General features: G+C 38.2%; 1 protein-coding gene across 3 annotated transcripts in view; it reads right to left on the minus strand.

The window, feature by feature from the left end:
• LOC137281661 (guanine nucleotide exchange factor DBS-like) overlaps window positions 1–26,662 on the minus strand; it is a 149,258-nt gene that overhangs the window by 105,427 nt on the left and 17,169 nt on the right. For all 3 annotated transcript variants that reach the window (XM_067813047.1, XM_067813045.1, XM_067813046.1), the window contains exons 2-5: window positions 8,393–8,476; window positions 2,890–3,004; window positions 2,353–2,443; window positions 1,302–1,415 (exon numbers count right to left, since the gene is read on the minus strand). In XM_067813047.1, the coding sequence (XP_067669148.1) occupies window positions 1,302–1,415; window positions 2,353–2,443; window positions 2,890–3,004; window positions 8,393–8,468 (396 nt within the window). In that variant the 5' untranslated portion in view covers window positions 8,469–8,476. The remainder of the gene's footprint in view (window positions 1–1,301; window positions 1,416–2,352; window positions 2,444–2,889; window positions 3,005–8,392; window positions 8,477–26,662) is intronic.

Below are 26,662 nucleotides of genomic sequence, written 5' to 3' on the forward strand. Positions count from 1 at the left end.
GAACATCATACCAACTCTGTAAGGTTTTTGCGGAATATTTTAACTTAAAATATAAAGGTTTTTCCACAAACTAACATTACAATAATGACACAGTTCACTATTTGTTTTTGAGGGAGGAGTGCAGAGAAAGGGACAGCCAGGTGTTCGAGAAAGCATGGAGACAGCACAGCGCAGGTTAATGAGTAATAACTTTCTCTGCACTTGTGCACATTCTTCTTGAACACCTGGCTGTGCTGTTCTCTGCACTCCTCCATCGTAATAAACAGTGAACTGTGTCAGTGTTTTAATGATAGTTTGTTAAACAACTTTTTATTATTAGGACAAACATTCTGCACAAACCTCACAGAGATGGTATGATGTTTTGATTATGATTAGTGTTTTATTGAGTATGTTATGCTTATTAGTTTTCAAGTTACAATGCAATTCATCAGTCCACTTTTGAGCCAAACGGACTATAGTATAAAGGGCTTGTAGGTAAAAGAGCTTATCAGCAAAATATTCACAACAGACGAAAGTGTTTACAACTAGTTCATGATTTTCTTCAAAAGAACTGTCATTCATTCCAGGCAAGAGATCATGAGGTCTAATTAATTTCTACAGATCACCAAATTAGGAATAATTTATTGAAGCACTGTTGCACAATGTTGCAGTTACTGTTAACAATGATAAGCTGAATATACATTTTTATACATGTTAAAATAAAAAACAACTAGGGTTTAAATGTAAATCCAGATTAACAAGTTCAAACTTTACAAAAGAAAACTATTTACAATTCAAGGAGGGGCCAGAACAGTGAATATCAACCATAATCTGTTGTCGGTAAGTAGTATCATCACATACCATTGCGTCAATAGCTCAAAGGTATGCCACTAACTCTACTTAAGTGTTCAAGGACATGTTCAAGGCCCCTCCCTAGAGATCTTAGTGATTAAGACGTGGGTGTTAATCATAATCTCTTCACATGGTGTGAAATCATGTGGCTCAAGGTCAGGTCAAGGTTAAGCTCAAATAACTGACTATTATTCTGTTAATGATATACTTGTGATACACCGACCATTACAATGAAGAGCATGAAAAAAATCATGAAACTGAGGAAAATCACACATGAAAATAAAGAACATTTTATGTATCATTTAAATTTCTACAGAGCCAGATATGAAAATGAAACTGGCATGAAAATGTAGAGTACTTGGCATGGAAGCAAAGAGCACTCGGCACGGCATGAAAATGAACAGCATGAATATAAGTCATAGACAATGTCATAAAGGCATTTAAATACAATACTGAAATGCTTGACTCACCCTATATTCAAGTTCCTCTTTCACAAACTTGGACCTGAAGTCTGCAAACGCTCGCTGGAAGAATCCCTTTGGTTGAAGCAAAAACACCACCTGGATGTGTGTGGGGAAATAGCTCTGAAACAAACAGTCCCTGGATTATTACAATGCATTTAAAAACAAACAATCTTTAGTTTATCATTAAGTAACTCAGAAATAAACATGGTCATGATGATGTATTTACATAAATAAAGTGACTCAGAAACAAACAGTATCTGGCTCATCAGAAACAAACAGTCCCAGGTTCGCTGTGATGTTAACACATAAACAAAGTTGGCGATTCAGAACAGTCACTGGAAATAGATACTGTTTACAAAACAATCACCTTCTACTATACATTTCGATAATCCCAAAATACACAAAAAAAGTGCGTGTGGGATGACAATATAGCATAAAACACAGGCATGGGATCAATGGGCTGGTTGTTTCTGTTACCATGGTAACTCTGATCTATCTATGTTCATCCTTCTTGATTACTCAATGCAGGAATACTATTGATGGGTTTATAGCTCTTGAGCTGCAGTTATTGCAAGGCTTCCTAGTTTCTCATTACACACTAACAACATCATCATCATCTAATCTTCATCACTCCTATCTTACACCAGCAGCAGCAGCAGCAACAGCAGCAATAACATCATCATCATTATCATCCTCATCCTCCTCCTTACCAGACCCGTGAAGGTCCTGGGGTAGAATAGGCCTTCAGCAACCCATGCTTGCCTCAAAAGGTGACAATGCTTGTCGTAAGAGGCTACAAACGGATCGGGCGGTCAGACTCACTGACACATCATCGGTTCCCAATTGTGCAGATGGATGTTCATGCAGTTGATCAATGGATTGTCTGGCCCAGACTTGATTATTTACAGACTGCCGCTACATAACTGGAATACTGCTGAGTGTGGCGTAAAACTAACCTCAGTCACTCTCTTATCATCATCATCATCATCATCATCATCATCAAGAACATTATCACCTTCATCCCCATTCAAGATTTTAAGAAAGGGAGAGCACTGACTGAGATTCTGAGAAGAATGGACTTGACCGCACTCCATCCATCTTGTCTTCTATCTATGACAAGGACGTAGCCAGACTCCACATCATTCAAGCTGAAACGTAATTATACAATCTTAATTGATGTCTTTTTGCGGCATTTAAAATTTGTAGATGACCAAGATATTTTATGGATTCATCATCATCATCATCATCATCATCATCATCATCATCATCATCATCTGCGGCGTCATCATTATCAGTTGATATATCATTGATATCACCACCACCATCATCATCATGAATTATCATCGTAAGTGGACTAAAAAAAATCAAATATAATGAAAAGGGTAGCTGAGACTTTCATGATTTTATGGGAGTAAACCCTGAAGCTATGGAATGTAGACTTGCCACATTTTCTAGACTGGCTTGGGGTTTCTGGGATAAATTTGCTTCAGGGTCTGTATGACAGACTAACTAGTAAACAATCTGTAGCATTGTAAATCAACACAAAAATATCAATAAATGAGTCATCAGGAGAGTAATTAATACAGGAACTTACGGTGGTATATGACAAAGGTATTTCATGACTTTCCTATAGTCTTCTTCAGATACTTCAGGCAGCATCGGACAGTCGGAGAAGGTAATGATTGGCGCTCCATTCTTTGCTTTGCCACCTGTAAACAAAATGTCCACTTTAGTCAAACTTAGTATTTTGTCATTGATATCAGTAAATCATTACTGATATCTAAGCCCTCTTTGACATCATCATCAAAAAAAACATCATCACTGTCATCATCACTGTCATCATCATCATCACCACCACCATCATCATCATCACCACCACCACCACTATCACCACCACCATCATCATCATCATCACCACCACCACCATCATCATCACTGTCATCACCATCATCATCATCATCATCACCACCACCACCATCATCATCACTGTCATCACCATCATCATCATCATCATCATCATCATCATCATCACTGTCATCATCATCATCACTGTCATCACCATCATCACCACCACCATCATCATCATCATCATCACTGTCGTCATCACGATCATCATCACTGTCATCATCATCATCATCACTGTCATCACCATCACCACCACCATCATCATCATCATCACTGTCATCATCATCATCATCATCACTGTCATCACCACCACCATCATCATCATCACTGTCATCACCATCATCACCACCATCATCATCATCATCATCATCATCATCACTGTCATCATCATCATCTACATCATCATCACTGTCATCATCATCATCATCATCATCATCTACATCATCATCACTGTCATCATCATCATCATCATCACTGTCATCATCATCATCATCACCACCACCATTATCACCACCATCATCATCATCGATATCATCATCATCATCATCACCACCACCACTATCACCACCATCACTATCATCATCATCATCATCATTACTGGTATGAGTTTGATATAAGATGAGTGAAGCTCTATTCTTTGCGTGATAATACACAGGACCTTCCTCTTGTGATGTCAGACAGCAATGTACATACAGTGTAGTATATGTTGACAGTTATACTTAGAACTATGTCTTTATATTTAATAGTCAGTTGACAGGTTATATTTTATCAATTCAAATAATGTCATTAACAGATTCAGTGTCTCCACAGAGCAAAGATGATACTGCATACTCTAGGAAGCCTTTTATTTGTTTTTCATTCATTTAAAGGTGTGTTGATGCCAATGATAGCTGGTCACTTTGCTGCTTGTTTGTTTAAAGGCTGGTTGGTGCTATATTGATATTTCTCCCCGCTTGTTATACATAGGTTGTTTAGGGGCTGTTGGTTACTGAATTATTTTGTTTCTGAGGCTTTGTAGATAAGGCTATTGTAGATGTGGCTGATGTAGATGAGGCTGATGTAGATGTGGCTGATGTAGATGAGGCTGTTGTAGATGTGGCTGATGTAGATAAGGCTGATGTAGATGAGGTTGATGTAGATGAGGCTGTTGTGGATAAGGCTTTGTAGATGATGCTATTGTAGATGAGACTAAAGTAGATGAGGCTGTTGCAGTTGAGGCCATTGTAGACAACGCTGATGTAGATGAGGCTGTCCCAACTGACTTCTTAAACATCTGAATATTCCAGCCTGACTACACGCTCATCCAAAAGTTGTCCTAACACAATGACACAAAGATTTGCCACTACCGGCAGTGTTCACGACAGATTGACATACGATATGACAGCTACTCATGTACATGCACCAGCTGGTGTCTACAGCACATACATATCACACAGCTCCCACACATCATGCCATTAAACCATGTTTTAATATAACTGGTGAGTGGGGAAGTTTAGTTTTACGCTGCATCAGCAATATTCCAGCTATATGGCAGTGGTCTGTAAAGACCTGAGTCTGGACCACACACTCCGGTGATCAACTGCACAAAGTCAACAAAGTCAGCGAGTCTGACTACCCGATCCCGTTAGTCGACAAGCATTCAACAGGCCATTGCGGAATGTGTGGTGTCGATACATACACCAACACCATCGACAGCTGTAGACATTCATCATTTCATGAAAGCTGTCAACCTTGTCCTTTTTGTTTTTTCGTCATAAATTCAGTCATTGACACATCAATACTGGCATATTGTGACAGTTCCTGTCAAGGTTTCGAATCAGTATGTATTAGAGAGTGAGTGAGTGAGTGAGTGAGTGAGTGAGTGAGTGAGTGAGTGAGTGAGTTCTGGTAGATTATGTGAGTGAACTGTGAGTTTCAATTCCTGTCATTTTTAGCAATATTGCAGCAATATCACTGATTTCACATATTGCACCCATGTGGAGAATCAACCTTTCACCTTCAAAGTGAGTGGCTACGCCACAGGTCCCCCGACAATGTAAAACCTTGACAAAATTAATTAAGATTACCACATATTCTGGAATATATAAGGATTGTAGTTTTATAACCAACATCAATAAGGTAAGCCCTTGTTAACTGGCTGCGCCAAAGGTCTCTTAAAGGTCGGACGTAGGTGCTGCTTTGAAGCAAAATCTATATATCTGGACAGAGACTTAAATAAGCATTGCAGCCAATTTGTACTTATTTGATCTGGTTCTTCTGAATCAATGCTGCTAAGATGCGTGGGTAATAAAAACATGTTTAAAGACTAAAGCAAGACAATCCCAGACTTCTCACTGGTGACTAAGGGCATCTTAAGTACCCATTTGTAACGTGGTATAGCTGTTTTGTTAAGGGCACAATGTCACACACTTTCGACAAAACTTTTGTTTTATATTTTATATTTTGTATATGTCTCAATTCAGCTCCTTACTGATGCAATAAAAGACATATTATCTATTACGACTTGCCTGAAATCAATAATTGAAACTTGCAAACAGCTTCCTAACAGTAAACACTTGCCGTATACGGAATGTAAATCTTTTAAATACACGGTAGCTTCCTTGAGATCAGATAGTGAGTATTATTGAGAGAAATGCATTATGTATTTTTAGGGAAATGTGGTGTAACACTGTGCCTTTAATTAGGTAAAGAAATGGACATGACGCTTGATATTTTCTGAAATTGTTATCTCTGACATTGAGGAATGGTAGTTTCTTTGAGTGTTCAGTATAGTTTCACTCCATTGGGTCTAGTCATTTTTCATTCGCATTGCACAAAAATAATTCTAAAAATTTCGGCTTTAGAAGATTTCTAATTTGCATCTCATCCTCATCGTGTACAAGCCCCTGTGTATCATTTGTGGCAATAAGTTCACAAAAGTGACACAAAACTCTATATTGTGCTAATTATTGGTGAGGAGTTCACATGACCATGGCTCTGTCACTTCCCTAAGTGGCATTTAGAAGCCAATATGATGAAGATGAACAATTTTCATGGATAGACACAACAGATGCAATGTTTCGGCATTAACTTCTTCATGTTACGTCAATAAACACCAATCTGTAAAGACACATGGGTCAGCATGAAAACCTTGCAATGTCTCATGCTGTTTTTGCATATGCATATTACCATAAAATCATATACTTATTGGTTACTAGTTTGCATAGTTTACACAAAAATCATATCCCAACCTGTAATGATCTTGACCTTTTTGAAGGCCTTTCACTGTCCTAAATAATCAGGAGGTGCTTTTTTTGAACCATCAAGTCGGTTTCGTTCACTGGTGAAGTGATAAACATCTCAGATAATAAACCTCTTCTGCTTGTGTATTTGCTAACATATTAAATATCAATTCTAAGACACTGAACCTCAGCTGTTCTCACTAACCTTCCAGACACTATACGCCATAACACTTCATCGTCAGTCGTCATACCATTTATTTCTCTGCCTGACACTGAATAAATGTAGATTTAATCAATGTGGTTACTTTACGATCGATGTGTCAAGTAGTCTGGGCCGTTGTGCTTGAAACGTTCATAGCCCTAAGAATTCTCATCTTTGATCGTATGTCAACTTAGTCTTCAGCTGCTGACGTATGACATATGATGTATGACGTATGTCAGCAGATGATGTCAGTTTTATGCTGCACTCAGCAATATTCTAACTATATGGTGGCTAGTCAGATGAGACAGAGCTACAGCCAGGGTACATGTTAACATTCTTAGACTTCTTTCTCAGGATGCATGCCATTATTCTTCAAATGCGTTTAGCATTATGTGGCTAGCCTGTCTCAAAGTCCTTGTTCTATATTACTTTCCTGTTGTCCCCGTTTACCCAAAATGGAACAAGTCTAGGTGCAGATGGGGGATAAAATTGGTCTTCAGCAACCCATGTTATACAAAGCGACTAACAGGAACAGACCTGTTAGTCAGACCTGCTGACTTGGCTGACATGTGTCATCATGTCCCAAATGCAAAGACCATTTAGTTTGAAAGACAAGATGATTTCTTAAACATTCATAACTTGGAAATATCAATATCTTGATCCAGGATCAACTGCCTATCGAGGAAACGATAGTTGATGATTTCGGGTTGAGAGTGGACAGGATTTACCCTGTATGTCGCTGCTACACAAGGAATAGACACAGCATCTAAGACACCTAGGGTGTTAACTCATCATGCCTTTTCATACATTTATATACTAGCTTGCCATCTTCTTCAAATTGAGTAGCAGGGGTTCAATTTTTTTTTAAACGCAACTTGAAATAGGGCAAATGGCGTCAGGAAAGAGACTTGTCCTGACTAATTTTCCAACTGCCATGATTTTATGACAAAATGTTGGATGTTACAGTTTACTGGACTATTTATCAAACAGTGATCAATTTCAAAGAACCATACCTCCAAATTACTATTATTGTGAAAAGTAATAGCTACATTGTGAGCAGATGAAGTGAAGTCCCAATTTATTTGCATTTTGAAACCATAAGTGGAAAGTACCTACTAGTCCACGGACAAGTAAGACACCATTATCTGACTGCCGAAAATGAAAAATGACTTATCCCGGACATCGGGCGATGGGATATTTGAACACCTAGAGTAACCACTGGGAAGTTGGAATGGCAGTGTGTGTGGAGTTTGGGGATATTATGGGTAATTTCAGGAAGAAAGTTTGGATAAGTATGGAAAGATATTACCTAGACAACCAGATATGGATTGTGGGAAATAGGATCAGGGAGTATATCAAGGGGTTGCTTTTCAGAAACCTACACTCATCCCTGATCCTTGCAATCTCAAATTATCTGCTCTTGATTTCCATCAACATTTTACCAACCTATCAAATGTCAAGGTAAAGACAAGAAAATGGGCATGGCAGGACTTCCTTTGCCTGTTTTAATGGACATGAATACATTCTTTTCACAAGACAGATTTTGAGGCTCTCCCTTGTGTGTGACACAAATCAAATCCAGTACTGATGCTTGTTTGCAATGTGCATTCTGATTCGTTACTTAGACAGAGCCAGTAACATTAAACTGGCAACTACAAATCAAGGGCAGGTAATTTCAGATCATGAGAATCATAGAGATTGGTTTACATAGGTGTATTGAATGACAGGCAACAGACAGGAAGGGAGACAACTCAGAATAAAATCCTTACCTGACAGAAGAGCGAACCTGGACTGTAAAAGTTGTGCGACATCCAGGACACTGTAGTGACAGACGGACTCATCCATCGCATTACCTGAAACATAATTATTCATTAACAATCAAAGGTAACACAAGGACACAAAGCAAAGCAAATATAAATATTTCCCCATCGCCACATAGGGCATCGGGGTAGCTTTGTGGTTAAAGCATCGGCTTGTCACGCGGAAGACCCAGGCTTGATTCCCGACAAGGGTACAACATGTGAAACCCATTTCTAGTGTCCAATGCCGTGAAAATGCTGGAACATTGCTAAAAGCAGCAAAAGTCCATATTCACTCACTCACTCACTTGCTCTTCACTATATAAATACCTACATGACCAAGGTGAGCAAAAACATATATGTATTTGTAACTTTCTTAGATACATATCAACTTGTACGAGCAAAATATTTGCATATTTCATAAAAACATTTTCTGAGTCTGTTATAGTATTTGTGACAACTCCATTTGCATGTTTTGACTTAAAAAAGTTGTTCCAGTTTCTAGATTTATTAAAATACCTATCACATGAAGCATTACGTCTTTTTTCAGTCTTCCAATTTTACATCCTGTGAATACTATGGTTCAAGACTGCATTGATTTGACAACCACAACTGTTAGTTTGAAAGAGCCTTAAACCATCTTGATGTCATATAAAGCAATAAAGCATCCGTATCCCTTCATCATTAAATGGCTGAAATGATGAAGATGTGATGTTGAATTTAAAATTTTTTAATCACTTTATCTCTCCTCTCTCAAACTCATGACAGGAATGCCGATAAGAATGCTATCATTTGGCAATCTTGACATGTTTCCAATTTTCCACAAGTTTTACAGTATTTCACAATCCATTAACTTCTTCATTTCCACAAAAGTCAATTCAAACTACCCAATCTAAGTCTAATGAAGGATGAAAAGCTTCTCGAAACTTAGCCCACTACTTTACTGTGGACTCATTAACAGAATTCACGTTTTGTCTATGACATGAAGGTCTATAGATTAGATCAAAATGTTGTAGTTTCATACACAAAGATCTTAAAATAGATGGTACGCAATCAATTTTGGTAGACATTGTGATATTTTCTTACAAAACAGTTCAGTATAATTTCAAATTTCCCTTGTGTTTTATTAGTATATTTTGACAGTTTATCAATATATTGGGTAGACTTTAAAAATTTTGGAGAAAATAAGAATCCATAATTTTGTAAAACTTAAAAGAAGGAGGGCAATGAAAAGAGATGCTGCTGGTCAGCAAACTAATTATGTCTTAAACCCCTTTTCCTTCCATAAGACAGCTAATGACCTTCAACTTCCGTCTTTTTCTTTGTCTTTAAAAAAGATTGTTTAAAGCTATTTTTAGTCTTAAATCCATCACCTTCCCATGCAAAAATCGACTTCATGTTCAATAAAGTCAGCTCTTCCTTGTTTAAAGGCATGGTCTTCACTAAAAAGTAGCTTTCAATGATCGAAGCAACCTTTCTACAATGCCAACACTATCTAGCATTTGTAGATGTTTAACATGAATAAACTTGCACAGGCTGTTTGCCCTGTGCCAATTTCAAAGGTGATGCTTAAACATTTGTTTAATAGCAAAGGGATGGTTCCAAAATTATCTTAATTACTGCAGCTTGTAGAATAGTCAGGACCTGGCAAGTAGTTGATATTGTATACAACATCCATTGGTGAAGGGTTTAGTGACATGCAACCAAACCTGAACACCATATCCATTTTAAGACTTCTTACAATGGGCATGAGAGACAGATTCTTTACAGGAATCTTCAAAGATTAAAGTGAGTATGGTTTTACACTGCACTCAGCAGTATTCCAGCAATATAACAGTGGGAGACACCAGAAATGGCCCTCACACATTGTACCCATACTAGGAATAAAACTCAGGCCTTTCAGTGTGATGAGCAAATGCTTTAATCACATGCCTACCCCATCACACAAACAACAATCAGAGCAACTATGACATACTCCAGACTGTGATCTTCCATTTTTCAAATTCAAGAAAGGAAAGCATTTCCTACAAGAAACAGGTTAAACTGAAGCCATAAGATACATTTAATTTCTTTGGCATAATACTTTTCACTCACGTATTTTTAATGCATTCAATGTTCCTAAAATATATTAGGTCAAATTATTTAATAATAAGGACATTATAATGTCTTCATACTAAATGTTACTACCAGTACTAAATGTTTAAAAAAAATCATTGTAAAGAAGAAAGGTTGGGTGAGTTCCGTACATAATATTGGGTGAGCTGAAATAGAATATATATGCCCTCTATCCTAAAAAGATGATGACTGAGGTATATGGCTTCTTGCAAAAAACATGCTGTGCATGCTTATATCACAGGTTCATCTTTTGTTTTTTTAACAATAAAACCTTCTGTACTGTGAACCAGGCAATATGCAGGATTGTTAAAAAGTCTATGAAGTATAGAACAAGATGTTTGTTGTGTAAGTTGATTGTCAGCTCTTGGAGATGACAAGAGCTACTAAGGTGAAGTGACTTTTATTTTATTCCAAACAAACATTTTAAGCTGTGAGCTCTTAAAGTTGATGAAATGTGACAGTTTCATCGGGTTGAAGCCATAAAATGTAACAGACCAGTCTATTCTAATACTACAGGTCACAAACTGAGTTACATACATATTCACTTTCATGTTGTGGTTTGTGTTTTCATTGCATGACATATATAAGGCTATGGAGGCAAATTCATGGTGATTATCAAAAGATATATAAACATATACACCCGTCCATCTTGCCTTGGTCAAACACTAATGAAAGTTAAGCCACTGTATAGCAATTCCATCCAAGTCTGGTTAAAGGGGATTTCCTCCAACTTGAAAAAGTCCTACCTGTGAAGATCACTGAGGATGATTCTGATTGGGATCTATCACCTTAAACACTCAGACTCTTGACTTGGACATTGTACAGAACAAACCATCAAGATCCTGACTCAAAACAATTACACAAATCCCGAAACAAGTGCACAATATTCTTCAACGTAGAACTGTACCGAAATCTCAGACATCACAAATTCACATCAACATCCACATCCAGAACGTGAAGAAATGGGTCCTCAGCATCAGCTGAGACAAAGATTTCACGAAAATGGTTTCTTTTTAGCAGCAAACTATCCTCTATATAACTTCACACAGTATGATCTCTCAATATCAGATTGTCTATGGTTGATCCATGGAAGATCTAATAAAACATTCGCAGCTTCAAAATTCTGTGGCACATCCTGCATCTAGTTCTTCTAGAAATGGTGGAACCTTCTACAAGATTTGCAACAGTATGTCAGTTCAATTCTCATTGGTTGAATCTATTCAAGTGGTTGCTACCTACTATCAACACTTTTGTACTATCCATCTCATTATCAGATCAGGAACTACAATGTGCCTCGAGCTAATTACCCGACTGTCTGGACAAAGGGGATTATCTTTATTTAATCCCTTCACAGGAATGCCAAGATGTTGTTTTAGGACTCGTTAATTAGACCCCAGGCTTAGTGGATTGAAGTATGAATTACTTCTGTTATTTCACTGAAATAAGCAAGGTGGTACTGGAAATATTGGGAAATAAGCCCTGGGGTTAAATACAGAAAATCACTGTTGTACTGATGAAATATTTTAGCCATTTTTAAGCTAAAAGGTCGATGAATTCAAAAATTGAAAGTTTATGAAAATGTTTACTCGAGTGAGTAAATGTGAACATGAATGATAAAGATGACAGAAAAAAAGAGAAATATTTTTTTAATGAGAAGACTGACTGACTGATGCCTAAGCCGATGTCAGTAGTCTCCACAGAGAGCAGTTTGAGTGTCCCATATTTTAGCCCATGGGCTAAACTTCATGTAAGGCTAACATGTGAATATTCCCTGTATTGCTATGACATGTTGATGGCACTGCATGTCTATCTGGGTGTGTTTGTCAGATGCTGTACTGCCATTGTCTTCTGTGATGGTATGGTATTCAAGAAAACCCTGAAAAACACATAGTCGCTGAGTCACTTGCCCTTTCCCCACCAACCCAAACACACATCCACAATTGCAGTGAGTGAGTGAGTGAGTGAGTGAGTGAGTTTAGTTTTACGCCATACTCAGCAATATCCCAGCTATATGGTGGCGGTCTGTAAATAATCGAGTCTGGACCGGACAATCCAGTGATCAACAACATGAGCATCGATCTGTGCAATTGGGAACTGATGACAAGTCAGAGAGTCTGACCACCCGATCCCCTAAGTCGCCTCTTATGACAAGCATGGTCGCTTTTTATGGCAAGCATGGGTTGCTGAAGGCCTATTCTATTCCGGACCCTTCACGGGTCTGCACAATAGCAGCCAAGTGATCATTTATTGTTGAAAAAAGGATCCCTGAAGTTGAAAACAGAAAAGTGAGTGCGGGTATTAATTCAATGTTGAAAAGGTACCCACTGGGTAGAATTCCAACACGAGTATGTTTCCAATCTCACACTGGCTCAATGAGAAACCACTGAGACACATTATACTATTTCTGAGCAAACCAGTCCTTGCTGTACCCAGTAATGTCAGTCACCAGGCTGGGACAAACAAGCACTATATTTTAACATCTTTTAGTATGATGCTACCAGGGATCAAACCTGTGATCTTCAGCACTTTGGGCCGACACTCTGACCTCTATACCACATAGTTGGTTATAAAACAATGGGAAGTTTATGAGGCTTGTGTGTTCTTCGTAATTTGTGTGTCTGGATTATATTCCATGTTTGTATACGTTCCTAGCTGTCTGAGTTCCATTCTTGTGGAAGCAACGGTGGATGAGTGGATAAGATCGCTGACTTGAGTGCGGCAATAATATGCCTCAAACTGAGGCACAAGGCAAAACAGTACCAGAATCTGTTGTTTAACAAAAAACTATAAAACAAAATATAACTTGCTGCTCTCAGATGATTTCACCTAAAGGCCTCTTAAACGCAACTTTCAAATTTAAATAATTTCACTGTTATAGTTCTTAAAGTTGGCATAACTATGACAGAATAAAGCAGTTTAACTGCCATCCCTCACAGACCCAACCAACCAATCCTTGTTTATTTCCGAGCACCAGGCAAGGTAATATCAAGTACCATTTTTCAATGTCATTTAGCAAAAGATGGCCAAGGATCAAACAATCAAGATTCCACTAATGGGGGTGTATGAAATAACCCAGCCAGACATCGTGGACTTAACCAGACCAGACACCAAGATAAGGTTAATTTGCACAGATGTATGTAAAGTCTAAAAAATTTAATAGACCATCAGGCTTGCTGGTTGTAAATTTAGACCGTCTCTCAAAAATCTAGGCTGCCTTGTTTCACACACTGTAATGAGATAATCTCTTACCAATTTTGTAAATGATACACACAGAATCACATCTGAGTGTCTTTTGACATAAAATATTTCACGAAAGTTACAAATATCAGAAGCTTGCCAAGAATATGTTTATTGTTAATGAGTGTTGACGCATCTGAAAGCAGAAGACAGGAGGGTGACATTCTAATCATCTTAAAAACAGTTAAGCTAAATAGTTACAGCAACGATTATCCTGAACATCAGTTAAGTATCATATGTCTAAAATTAATTTCCGATTTCATTTGACACGCTCCTCAGATGCAGTCTCCCTCCATCTTGGTATTTCACTATTTGAGAGCACTGGGATACGTGCAGCAATCCTGGGTCATGTTTACTACCTTACTGGAGATTGCTACAAGCTGAAGCGTCAAGCCGTGTATTCAAGAAGTATTGATTTCTAATGTTATTGATGACATACAGAGTCTGCATGTAGACAGTAGTGTTGGTCTGATTAATTGAAATAATCGAACACTGGAAGCACTGACTAAATGACTGAGCAATGAGGTTCTTGAGAGGCACTTCGATTTTGGTGAAGACATAAGACAAGAATATGGATGGTAAGTTATTTGTTGTATAACACAATGTAAACCAAAAGTTACTGTGTGTGTGTCATGTGTCCGGTGACGCCGTCGGTTCCAAATGCATTCCCGTGCTTCAAATACTCAATAACACCCGGAAATTGGCCAACACATGATGTTTATCTCCTAAATGTTTCTGGGTCACTTATTGCTTTTCTTCAGGTGATTAAAGACGGGTGTAAAAATATGAATACTTTTTCCTCATAATCTAGGACACATAATCACACAACACTTGATTTCATGAATTTCACAATCTTTTTCACAAGGTTGGTTTTGAGTGTTACATTTTATAAGCACTTAGAACCAGCTCACTCCAAGTTATGACTGAATTTATTTTAGAGACTCGAGGAAATTTATGTTCCTAACATACATCCTTTAGATATGACATTTGCAAATGCATATTGTGCAATTTGAACAAAAACCTGAAAGAACTACATGCTGTTTTTGTGCATTCAAACATAACCAAGATAATTTGATAAATGACACTAACCAATTATTTTTTATGATTGATCAGTCGTAATTAAGATATTTTAACCAATTTCAATCACTTGTAGACAGGACAGCACTTGTCACTAATAGACAGGACAGCAGGATGGAAGACACAGACTCCTACCTTCCACTTCACAAAACAATTCTGCTTCCATTGTTAGAAGTCTGAGTTCTATAAAGTTATGATAGGTGTATGATATGTGGCTTGTTTTTCAACAGATTTCCAGACAGGCGCTTATTGGAGACCAAGCATTTATCTCACTCTCTCAGCATGCTCTAATCAGTTGTCAGTGTTACGCCAAGGTTAGGGACCATTCCTTAATATATTTGTTTTTTCATCAAGGAATGATACATCACTAAAAAATATAACCTGCACTTATTTGAGACTCTGCACTTAGATATAAGGTGCTTATTTTTGACTTGGCGGTTATTAGAGGAAAACTGGTAATTGTCTTTTTCAGATGCTTTTTGATGGCTGTTCTACAGCAATAATTCAAATAGAAAGATAGCAGACCATTTCCTCTATGGGAAAAGATACTCTCTGATAAAACTCATAATTATAATAATAATGATAATAATGGATATTTAACCTTTCAAACACATTTGTGTATGCACAAATCGCTAATTAATTATGTACCCCAGACAACCAAAGCTGCCTGTGAGGTACTACAAGGTTAACCGTCATCTGACTCATCCCATCGGGTACCCATTTTCTGCCTGGTGAACAGAGGTAATTTTTAACAAACTTACTTGTCACAAGGAAATACCAAATTCCATTGATTCATTTCAGATGCACAAAAAGAAAATTATACAGATTTGACTAAACTGAGACCATTAATCATTCATGTATTGAAAACTATACTCGTCCATTACATTATCTATCCAGGTCAGTAGAGCAGACTTGGTTCAATTCCCAACATGGGTACTATGTGAGAAGCCCATTTCCGGTGTCCACCACTGTGATATTGCTGGAATACTGCTAAAAGTGCCTTAAAACCATACTCTCTCACTCCTGCTGTCCATTATCTACCTATGTACATCACATAATCTACCCAGAAGCCACCCATCTCACAGCCACTGTGTGAGTCAGTCACTTGACATACTGATGTACATGTCACTAGTGACAGCAATGTACGCAGCTGGACTGAGACTACTGGGTTATTGATTGTGTTGCTATGTACAACAGTCAGTGCAGCGTGGCGCCGGAGTACACCAAACCAGCTGGGTCAAGTGAGTGTAAGACTTAAGAGTGGTGTACTTTGCAAATGGGATGAATATTTCATGGCTTATTGTTACTGCGTTGTTAGGTGGTCAACAGACTATGACACAAACAAACAAAAAAAAAAAATAAACAACAAGGAGATGCTGTATGATCGTGGTCTGGTGCAATTCAATAATGGAGTTGGACTACTTATATTTTAGGGGGTAAATAGGCATTGGATATTTTCTGTCCGTGGTGTGGTTACAGCATCTGCCCCGAGAGTGGAAGGTTACGGGTTTGATTCCAGCCAAGTCTTACAAAAAGATGTTAAAATATGGTACTTGTTGGTCCCTGCCTTGCCCTTGGCATCAATGGGTACAAGGATTGGTCAGCTCAGAGACAGGATAATGTGTCTGATTCATTCATGCTGAACTGCGTCACGGTATCTCAGTGAGCTAGCACTATAAAATCAGCTCAAGTCTGGGTTAGTACAAGCAGCCACACATACACACAAGCACATCGTCATATGAGTGAAATATTCTTAAGTGCGACGTTAAACCCCATTTCACCTCACCATTTGTAAAGAAAAAATAATAAAAATATCATTAAAAAGCAGCAGTTCACCACCGGGCTAATCTGTACAGACAGTTTCATCAAGGAGAATATGCACTATATTGGATTTCTATTCCCAAAAGAAGTAGTAGTCTCAGTTTCAGTTAAGTCTGACTTCCAGTGATGAAATAACAGCATAGGGCAGTCTCCTATTCTTGCAGTAAACACATTTTCCGCCGAGATCACCAAAGCGTGATACTTTGGGTTTGTTTACATCACTGACCGCTAACTAGGAACTGTCTCAAGTCAGTGAATTATCAAAATTTTGTAATGAATGTTCATGAGTTTTCACCATTTTAAAAAAATCATAACTTTTTCCCGCCCTTTCCAACAGGATTCTTCTTCCTTACACTTCATAACGTTACTCCCTCGTTACGCCGCGAGAATGGGAAACACCTTGAAAAGTCAGTGGCGTTCAATCATGTTTTTCATCGATCTCAAGAGTAGTAATACAGCTGATGGATCAAGCAGTTGATAGATGCAGATGTTAGAGGGAGAGTCTCTTCATTTAAAAAGAGATTTGGTTTGGTGGCAAGAAATAAAAACATCTTCTTTTTGTTGAAGGGGCAGTGTGGTAGTCTAGTGGTTAATGTGTTCACTTGTCATGCCAAAGACCTGGGTTCAGTTCCCCACATGGGTACAATGTGTAAAGCTCATGGTGTCTCCCACAGTGATATTACCGGAATATTGCTAAAAGCAGCAAAAGATTGAACTCACTCAGTCAGTCTTGTTATTGAAATACTTGTGAGAAAAATACTCAAACTATCCCCCGACCTTAATCCAAACCAATGCACACGCAAAGAAGAAAAATCCCCTCATCAAAAACATTGTCAAAATGTTCTAAAACCAAACTGAAAACTGATACACTTTATGCAGAAGTCACTCATACACTAAACAACACCCGGTCAGATTTCACAACAAAATCAAACATTATTCCCCCAACACCATCACATCTGTTCAACCTACATTATGGCAGTGTTAAATCAGTTCCCCACAATACCATGTTCAATTAAAATTAACAAGCCACACACACTCCACCATGCCGCCCTTTACTCACAACTTACAAGGAAAAACAAATTGAAGCCTGTGAGTAAATTTACATACGAGTCCGCCATCAGCGTTATCAAAGATCACAATCCTGCGATAATAGTGTGCAAATTAACTTTTTCTGTTCATCAAAGGCTAGAAACGTAACTATATCGTAGTATGCATTGCCTGCCATTATAAATAATACCATCAAATTTGATGAAGACTTTGGACCATTCCTCAGAGATTCCTGGCAATCACAGATTCACTGGAGAAAATTTTGTGCATTCTTTGATACTCAGTTATTATTCCCGTACTGCCAATACTCTGAAAATATTAAATGTCTCCAAAGAAAACACTTGGGTCTAAAAATAATTTTGGAATAATTTTGAGCCGTATACCAAGTTGGATATCTATATCAGCAATGAGAAACTTGTCTAACAAATAAAATGCATAATGACAACTAAACACATGATCTTGGACGATATGTAAATATCCAGTTTAGAACTGGTCCTCAGTGAGTGAGTGACCTTAGTTTAATGCAGCATTTAGCAATATTCCAACAGTCTGTAAATGATCCAGTCTGGACCAGACAATCCAGTGATCAACATGATGAGCATCAATCTGCACAATTGGGAACTGATGACGTGTGCCAACCAAGTCAGCAAACCTGACCACCCGATCCTGTTAGTTGCCTCTTACGACAAGTACAGCCGCCTTTGTGGAAAAAATGGGTTGTTGAACTAACTTTCAGTAACCATGCTTGTCATAAAAGGCAAATAAAGAAATCGGGATCGCTGAGTTGGTTGACACGTCATCATATCACATTGCAAGAGTCCATTTATTATTATTATATCAGTTTAAATTTTAAGTGTCGCCTTTAACTATTCAAGAGTGGTCAAGAGCGTAGAATTCATATTACCCACAGATGGGGGACTATCATATGTTTATTATATACTTATGTAAATTTAAGATAGTAATACAGGGATGCAATACAGATGATGTGGTCAAATTCCGTATTTCACTCCAGATTCTGTCCGTATTGCACCCCAAATTCCGTACTGAACGCTATGTTATGATTTGTATATTAAAGTAACAGGTTAATATGGTATATAATGAATATAGAATGTCATTGAGCAGAATCAGTGTCTATTCTAAGGCGCGTTTTGCACTAATAATGATCAAATCGTGACTCATAAAAACAACAGAGCACAAACTGCTGGGCATAGTAATTTCCTCCCTACCTAACTTTTAAAAAAAACATACGCAAAAGTTTGATATTGACAAGGAATGACTTTTTAAATCGGAGTCAGACACAGAGTCAAGTTCAAGTGACAACAGGCAACCTGAAGTGGTCGTGGGAGCAGAGAAACAACTCGTTATTATTCTTATTTCTCAACTCCCATATGTTTCTGTTCGATACAAAACATTCAAATGTATGACATTGTATATTTTCACCACATGTGCTATAAATGTGATCCACTGGGGATGTAGAGCAGGGAACCAAGGCTTGCTGAGTTCCCTCTGTCCCATTCAAATGATGTAACCTTCGCATGTCTGAACTGGGTCATTAGAAAGATAAACAACCTGCTGATAGAATGAATGCAACCTAGAGTATGAGGCAAAACATCCTAACCCTTAATCTTCCCCCGTGCAAATCGTACTTACATTCTTTATAACATAAACCATCATATCTCTAATGTACAAAGTCTAATACATAAAATGTAAGTCTAATACATAAAATGTGCTTACATGATTGGATTGCTTCAATAAGATGTATGTCACACAGTAATTGTGAAGCGGATTTCTGGTGTCTCCCACCATGGTATTGCTGGAATATTGCTAAAAGCAGTGCAAAACTCGACCTAACCTAACCTAACCTAACCTAACCTAACCTAACCTAACCTAACCTAACCTAACCTAACCTAACCTAACCTAACCTAACCTAACCTAACCTAACCTAACCTAACCCTAACAAAAACCTAATCACCTACAATCACATAAAGGAGCATTGTGACATAGTTTTAAAGTTCGAGGTGCTATATTCTAAAGACAGGCCCCAGGTATCAAATTACCAAACCAGGTACAACTTTCAACTTGAGCCAGTGACCTTAGTTTTACGCTACATTTAGCAATATTCCAACAATATCATGGCCAGAAATGGGCTTCACATATTGTACCCATCGAGGCAATCGAACGCTTTGACTATCATACTACCCCATCGCCCCTTTCAACCTGAAGTTTCAGGACCCTTATTGTTCTTGTCTTCAGTTAAACAATCACAGATTATTGTTTATTTCAGGACAATACTGAACACAACTGTGTCGACTTGTGTCCACATCAACAGGCTTACCCAACATCTTTAGTTCGGAGCTAAAACTGCTCCCCATCTTTCCGCAATGGAGAAGACTGGTTCTTTAAAGTGATGCAAAGCAACAGCTGCAATACTGCTCACAGACATGTCCACACCATGTCAAACTGACCCCTAGCCATGTGACAACCACAAATAACCGTCAATACGAATGCTATTTCAGAAGGATATTGACAGACAAACGGCTGACCATGTTTCAGCCTGTAGCTGTTTCAGGACTGTGTTGACCCTTGGCCATACCTTCAGGCATAACATTTAAAAGGGAAGGTCTCTACTGATATGTTCATTGATACATTCAGCAATTTTGAGGTTCTAAGAAAGCAACTGTGACTAATCATTTGCTATAAAAACTTCAATATTAGCTGTAATGTCTTGATGGTGATGAAATGAACCTAAGACCAGACCGATTCTGTTTTCTGTTTTAAGGCTCCCACAGTCATACTTTCCATAAAAATGAAACAACAAATGTTCACACTTCAAAAAACAAAACAAATAAAAAGGTTTTTAGTGGTCAAAAATGTAAACTACAAGACATGTTTTTTTATTGTTTTTTGCTCCCTATACACTTCACAAATTGTCCAAAAAGCAAAAAAAGCACTTTTTCCCTCCTGCTTTTAGGTTTTCTGAGGACAACAATCCGTAAAATAAGAAATATAATTGGTCTGGTCTAAACATGGGAAAACATATTGAAAACAAGCCTAATGAAGCATACAGCTTCATGGCTTACACCTTTTGCAAGCTTTATCCTGGCAATGGTGTATGACTTGACACCAAAACATTGCACTAAGATTAAGCAAGAAGTTGGTGTATGACTTGACACCAAAACATTGCACTAAGATTAAGCAAGAAGCTGTCATCCATAAAGCTGTATATATCATTAGGCCACATGTGTTTTATCACCTAGTTTACTGTATTCTAACAGCAATATTCCAGTAGGAAGGTAGTACAAAAAATAAACGCTACTTCAGATTTTCGCCACCTAAGTGTTTTCAACATAAGAAGGCCATCAGCCATTTAACCTTTTCCTATGATAACAGAGTTTTAAAAAACCCAGCATTTTTACTTGATAATGTTTGATTTTTTAAAACATTTATTCAGATTTTCTTTTTAAGCAGTATTCAAAAAATGGCAAAATATATTTTTTCCACTTTGGCCAAAACTACAGTTGGCATATCTGTAACAAAGTAATGGAAAGAGTATGGCCTTAAATGCTCACCAACTTCTAGAATGCTAATTGAACAATAAGAAAACGAGAATGACTTCTTGGTTTCAACTTCCTCCAAGGCAATGGCTCAGAAGAAGAACTAGAAAGTGTATTAAAATCTAAATAAAAACACCAAGATCATGGGTTTTAGTTGTAGATGAGAGACTGCAATTAAAATTATACATGTTCGGAGACTGAAACACTGATCAAAAGGAACGTCAAGATATTCAGGTTTACAGGTTGAAATCAAATATGTCTCAATTTCTGCAACACTTCAGATATTCAGTCATCAGGACCAGAATAACACATGCAGGTGCTTCTTCAGAAATATAATTGGCAAGTCATTGAATCTCCACTGAAGAATGAACCAAACCAGAAGATCAATAGGCTTTCAATTAAGAGGTGTATACAATGCAAGTTCTTATTAACACATTTAAAGCAAATAGTATGATGGGCGCTGATTGATCCTGGCATAAATATAATTTATAGTTCCCTCATAAAGCATACCTCCACTTGTAACAAATGCTCCAGGTGTTACATGTTGACTACTCTGGTTTATAAGCGGCAATGGGGGCAGTCTAGTGGTTAAAGCATTCACCCATCACGCCGAAGATGCAGGTTTGATTCCCAAAATCATTACAATGAAGCCCATTTCTAGTGTCCCCCACTGTGATAGTGCTGGATTATTGCCAAATGCCATGTAAAACTAAATTCATTCACTCAATTTCCCAGTCTGTGGTACTGTGTGCGCTTGATATTCATTTTCAACTCCCTGAGGAGTATTCAAGACATTTGTCTGTGGTGCTAGAAGGTGTAGAGTCACCTTATTTTCTCATCCTACTGGGTATCCATTTAGTGATGGGTGAATCGCTAGCTTTAAAACCCTAGAAACTCCCAGGACAAAGTGACCGGTGAAGATCCGGGGTAGAATACGTCTCTAGCAACCCATGCCACAAAGGGCAACTATGTCTGTAACAGGCGACTAACGGGATTGGGTAGTCAGTAGTGTGTGACCTGGTTGACACATGTCATCCGTTCCAAAAATTGCGCAGATCGATGCTCATGTTGTTGATCACTGGACTGTCTGGCACAGACTCGATTATTTACAGACCGCCGCCATATATCTGGAATATTGCTGAGTGAGGCGTAAAACTAAACTCACTCACTCTGGTTTTGAAGGTCAAGGTAAACCACTGTGTGTGACCTTGCTGTGTTCTTGGTAATACTATGTGACAGCCCTGTGGAGATACTAGAGCATGTGGACCCATCCATGCTGACCACAGATGTGGGTGGGGCCCTGGAGTATGATCTCAGTGAAATTCAGTCACTCACTTTCCAGCCTTTCCATGCAGTTACTCATTTGAAGCAAATTTCCATTCATAATCTCTATCATCACCACATTGTATATTGCCACCACTGAGCCCTAGTCTTTTTAATTAATTATTGCTATTTATATTGTGGCATTTATAACTTCTACTGGTCGACCTCTTGGCCATGTCTGCCATCACATCAAGAAGTCCAAGGTGTACTAGTGTTCAACTGCTGGAACACATAAAGGTTAGAATTGGTCTTCAGGAGTCCATGCTTGTCAAAAAGAGGACACAGTGATCAGGTTCACAAGTCATTGTATACCAGTTGCACAAAATGATGCTCATGCAGTTGATCACAAGATTGTCTAGTCCAGACTTGATTATTTACAAATAACAAATGTTCCTGTAACTTGTTCTTTTAAAAGGCATAATATGCACCATATTGCTTTTTCAAAATATCGGGCGATGGGGTAGCCAATGATTAAGGCATTCGCTCGTTATGCCGAAAACCTGGTTTGATTCCCAAAATAAGTACAATGAAGCCCATTTCTAGTGTCCCCCACTCTGATATTGCTGGAATATTACTAAAAGCAGTATAAATCAAAACTCTTCTCCAAAATTCCTACATCCACCTCTTATTTCATAAGAAACGTAACACCATGAGGTAAATGTCCTTGCTGAAGTAATGACCAATTACTAATAACACTTGTGTGTGTCAGTCAGCAATAAACAGGCAGTGATGTTAACAGACATGTAATCACATGAAGCAATACATAGATCAAGCTGTATGAGTCAGTGGTCAGTCAGGATTGTCCAGTTCCTGGTTCGTGCGGAATAGCCTGGGGCATATAGTGCCTCATGCAGGTATGGGATGGACAGGTGATAGTGCAATGGTCATAAAACCTCTGAGTCTCATGATGGGACTCCAACCATAGATGTAGTAGAAATTATCCAATGATTTTATTTTGTTTGAGGTTAGTGTTGACCTTTTTCGTATGATCAAACCAACTCAAAGGGGACATACTCATTGCTACCGACTACAAAACAGAAGGCAACAGTTTTGTACTGAGAATTATTTTGCCGAAAACTTAAAACGAACATATTGGGAATGAGTGAGTGAGTGTGTGGGTGTAATGCTGCTTTGAGAGGAATTTCAGTTTGATCCCCGACATCTACATTAAGGATGAAAACCAGAAGTGATGCAGGTTTCAATCCTCTACTGTTTTAGTGAGTGAGTTTTAGTTTAACGTCACCCTCAACAATATTCCAGCTATTTGGCAGTAGTCTGTAAATAATCAAATCTGGCCCAGACAATCCAGTGATCAACATCATGAGTACCAAGAAATCCACCATCACAGCCATAATGTGGTGCCAACAGAAAAGTAATTGGGATTCAGACATGCAATCACATGTTTCAAGCATATCTACAAAAGCATTTTGTTTCGCCTTAGATCACTGGGCTATTTATGCCCTTCACATATGGAGTGAGTGAGTAACATTTTCGCCACTTTTAGCATTATTCCAGCAATATCATTGTTGGGCATACAAGAAATGGACTTCACTCATTGTACACATGGGGGCATCAACCACTAGCATTTGATGTGATGAGCGAACACTTTAACCATTAAGCTACCTACACTATGGTGCTCTTTGTAAAAATGCTTTTTGAGAAAACATTAAAAGAACTGGTACAGACCACTATATCACTAATATGGGTTTTTGTATGTGTCTTTATGGCAAGATCTATAGGATTCTCTCTGCTGCATTGGTTTGTACACCATGGGCTACCATGACATGCCATGAGACACCATGAGACACCATGAGACATCACAAGACACTATGACATACCAACATTAGTCACACAGAAACTGAGTCAAGCATTGTATCACAAACCCTATCCAGAAATATATCGCATCTGAAGATACTATTACAGGCCTCAAACAAAGCTTCTGGTAAATGACTGCTTGCTGCTTAAATCTAAAAGAATGGGATATCTAGGGAGGTGACTGGAAAGTTTTCCATTGTTTCACCTCATCCCGCGAGGAAAGGAATGTCTGCCATGGATTATGCAAATGATCATGACAATATTTCATCCATGGAAGAAATTTTACACCGGCAGAAGCAGCTTTCTACACCAGAGTAATCCCGACACTGTCAGAAGAACTGTCGAACCTCAGAGGGGATTATGAAAAATAATTAGCAACCAATTCCATTAGACCAGTGGCTGTGAATATTTTACCTATACCTCATTGTAATTTAGACAGTTAGTGATCACATATTCCTATGACTGATTTCAAGCGTGAGTAAAACCCCTTGTGAGATAGCCTTTAGAAATATGTCTGAATAATATGGGCAGTCTCGGAAATAATGACCGATGATCATGAACATTTTACATAGATATCCTTCAGTCCAAAGTAGGCAGCTTAAAGATGAGATGATAGATGACAGCATAATAAATAGTTCTTACTCTAATAGTACCTATTTAGTATCATTACCTATACACAGGCTACCCACAATAGAGCTACGGTCTGGGTTTCATCTGTAATATACTCTTAAAAAAAGTAATGGAACCTGAACTCTGAAGTCTGGTAGAAAGAAAACCCATTGAGGAACGTTACAATGACATTCATCTTGTGTATGCAGCATCATTTCACGCTATCACCACACGCAAACACAATGCATGAGAAGCACATGCACAACATGGGATTCTTCTACACGTGCTTAGGGAGTCATTATTATTCTTGACGTTTTCACTGCAGACCATTTTTTCCAATAATTTTCTTGCATCAGTGCATGGTCAGGGTTTTCAGTGTCAAATCACACACTACTGACTGAAAATTGTAAACCTGAAAGTTTCATATCATACTCCAGTCACCTAACAAGGGGGATAACTGAACTGACAGCTTTGCTTTGAATGAAATCCATGTGGTGATGCATTCTCAAAACATCCATTATTATTGCATCAACATTGACTCAATCCCATATCCTCCCAATTTCAACAATCATACATTAAAAGTACAGTTCCCCTACTTTTTTTGAAGAGTATGATTATTCACTTTAACAGTCAAACCACATGTCTCGAACTTGGATGTGTCAATTTCCTTGCAAACTTGATCTCACTCAAAGTAGGCAGACTAAGTTTAGTTTTAAGCCACTTTTGGCAATATCACCACGATGGAGGGCACTAGAAATGGGCTTCACACATTGTTCCTATGTGGGTATTCAAACCAGTGACAAGTCAATGCTTTAACCACTAGGCTACCCCACCACTCCTACTCTTATTTGGAATTGAGAAGGAACAATGCTATTTAGCAGATTAGAACAGTTACCTGGCATCACTTAGATATTGTATTGTAGAAGATCTGACACATATTACCAAAATGAAACTGCTAACACACCCAGGTTCATGGTCCATGTGAAATCTGAGATCAAAACCAAAAAGCATGAGATCCTGCAATGATGAAGGGATACAAATCACAATACTGAGCTGGCACCCCATTCACTACCTCAAGACACAAGTTCATTCAGTTTAACTCCAGTTCAAACAGTATTTCAGTTACCAAGGTTACATTACATTTTCCTGTTTGTACATGAAGATCTGAATTAGAATTGATCTTCAGCAACCTTTATATGCTCATTGTAAGAGGCAACTAACAAAATCGAGTGGCCAGGTTCGCTGGCTTCATTGAAACATGTCATTGTATCCCAGCTACATAGATCGATGCTCATGTTGTTGATCACTGGATTGTCTGATCCAGACTGATTATTTACAGATTGCTGCCATATACCTGGAATATTGCTGAGTGAGGCGTAAAACTAAACTCACTCACTCTGGTTTTGAAGGTCAAGGTAAACCACTGTGTATGACCTTGCTGTGTTCTAGGTAATACTATGTGACAGCCCTGTGGAGATGCTAGAGCATGTAGACCCATCCATGCTGACCACAGATGTGGGTGGGGCCCTGGAGTATGATCCCAGTGAAATTCTGTCACTCATAGCTGGAATATTTCTGAATTTGGCATAAAAGTCAAAAGACCAAGTCCAAACTCCAATAAATTGGGTAAACCACTTGGAAG

The sequence above is a fragment of the Haliotis asinina genome, chromosome 4, assembly GCF_037392515.1.
Source record: "Haliotis asinina isolate JCU_RB_2024 chromosome 4, JCU_Hal_asi_v2, whole genome shotgun sequence".
NCBI lineage: Eukaryota > Metazoa > Mollusca > Gastropoda > Lepetellida > Haliotidae > Haliotis > Haliotis asinina.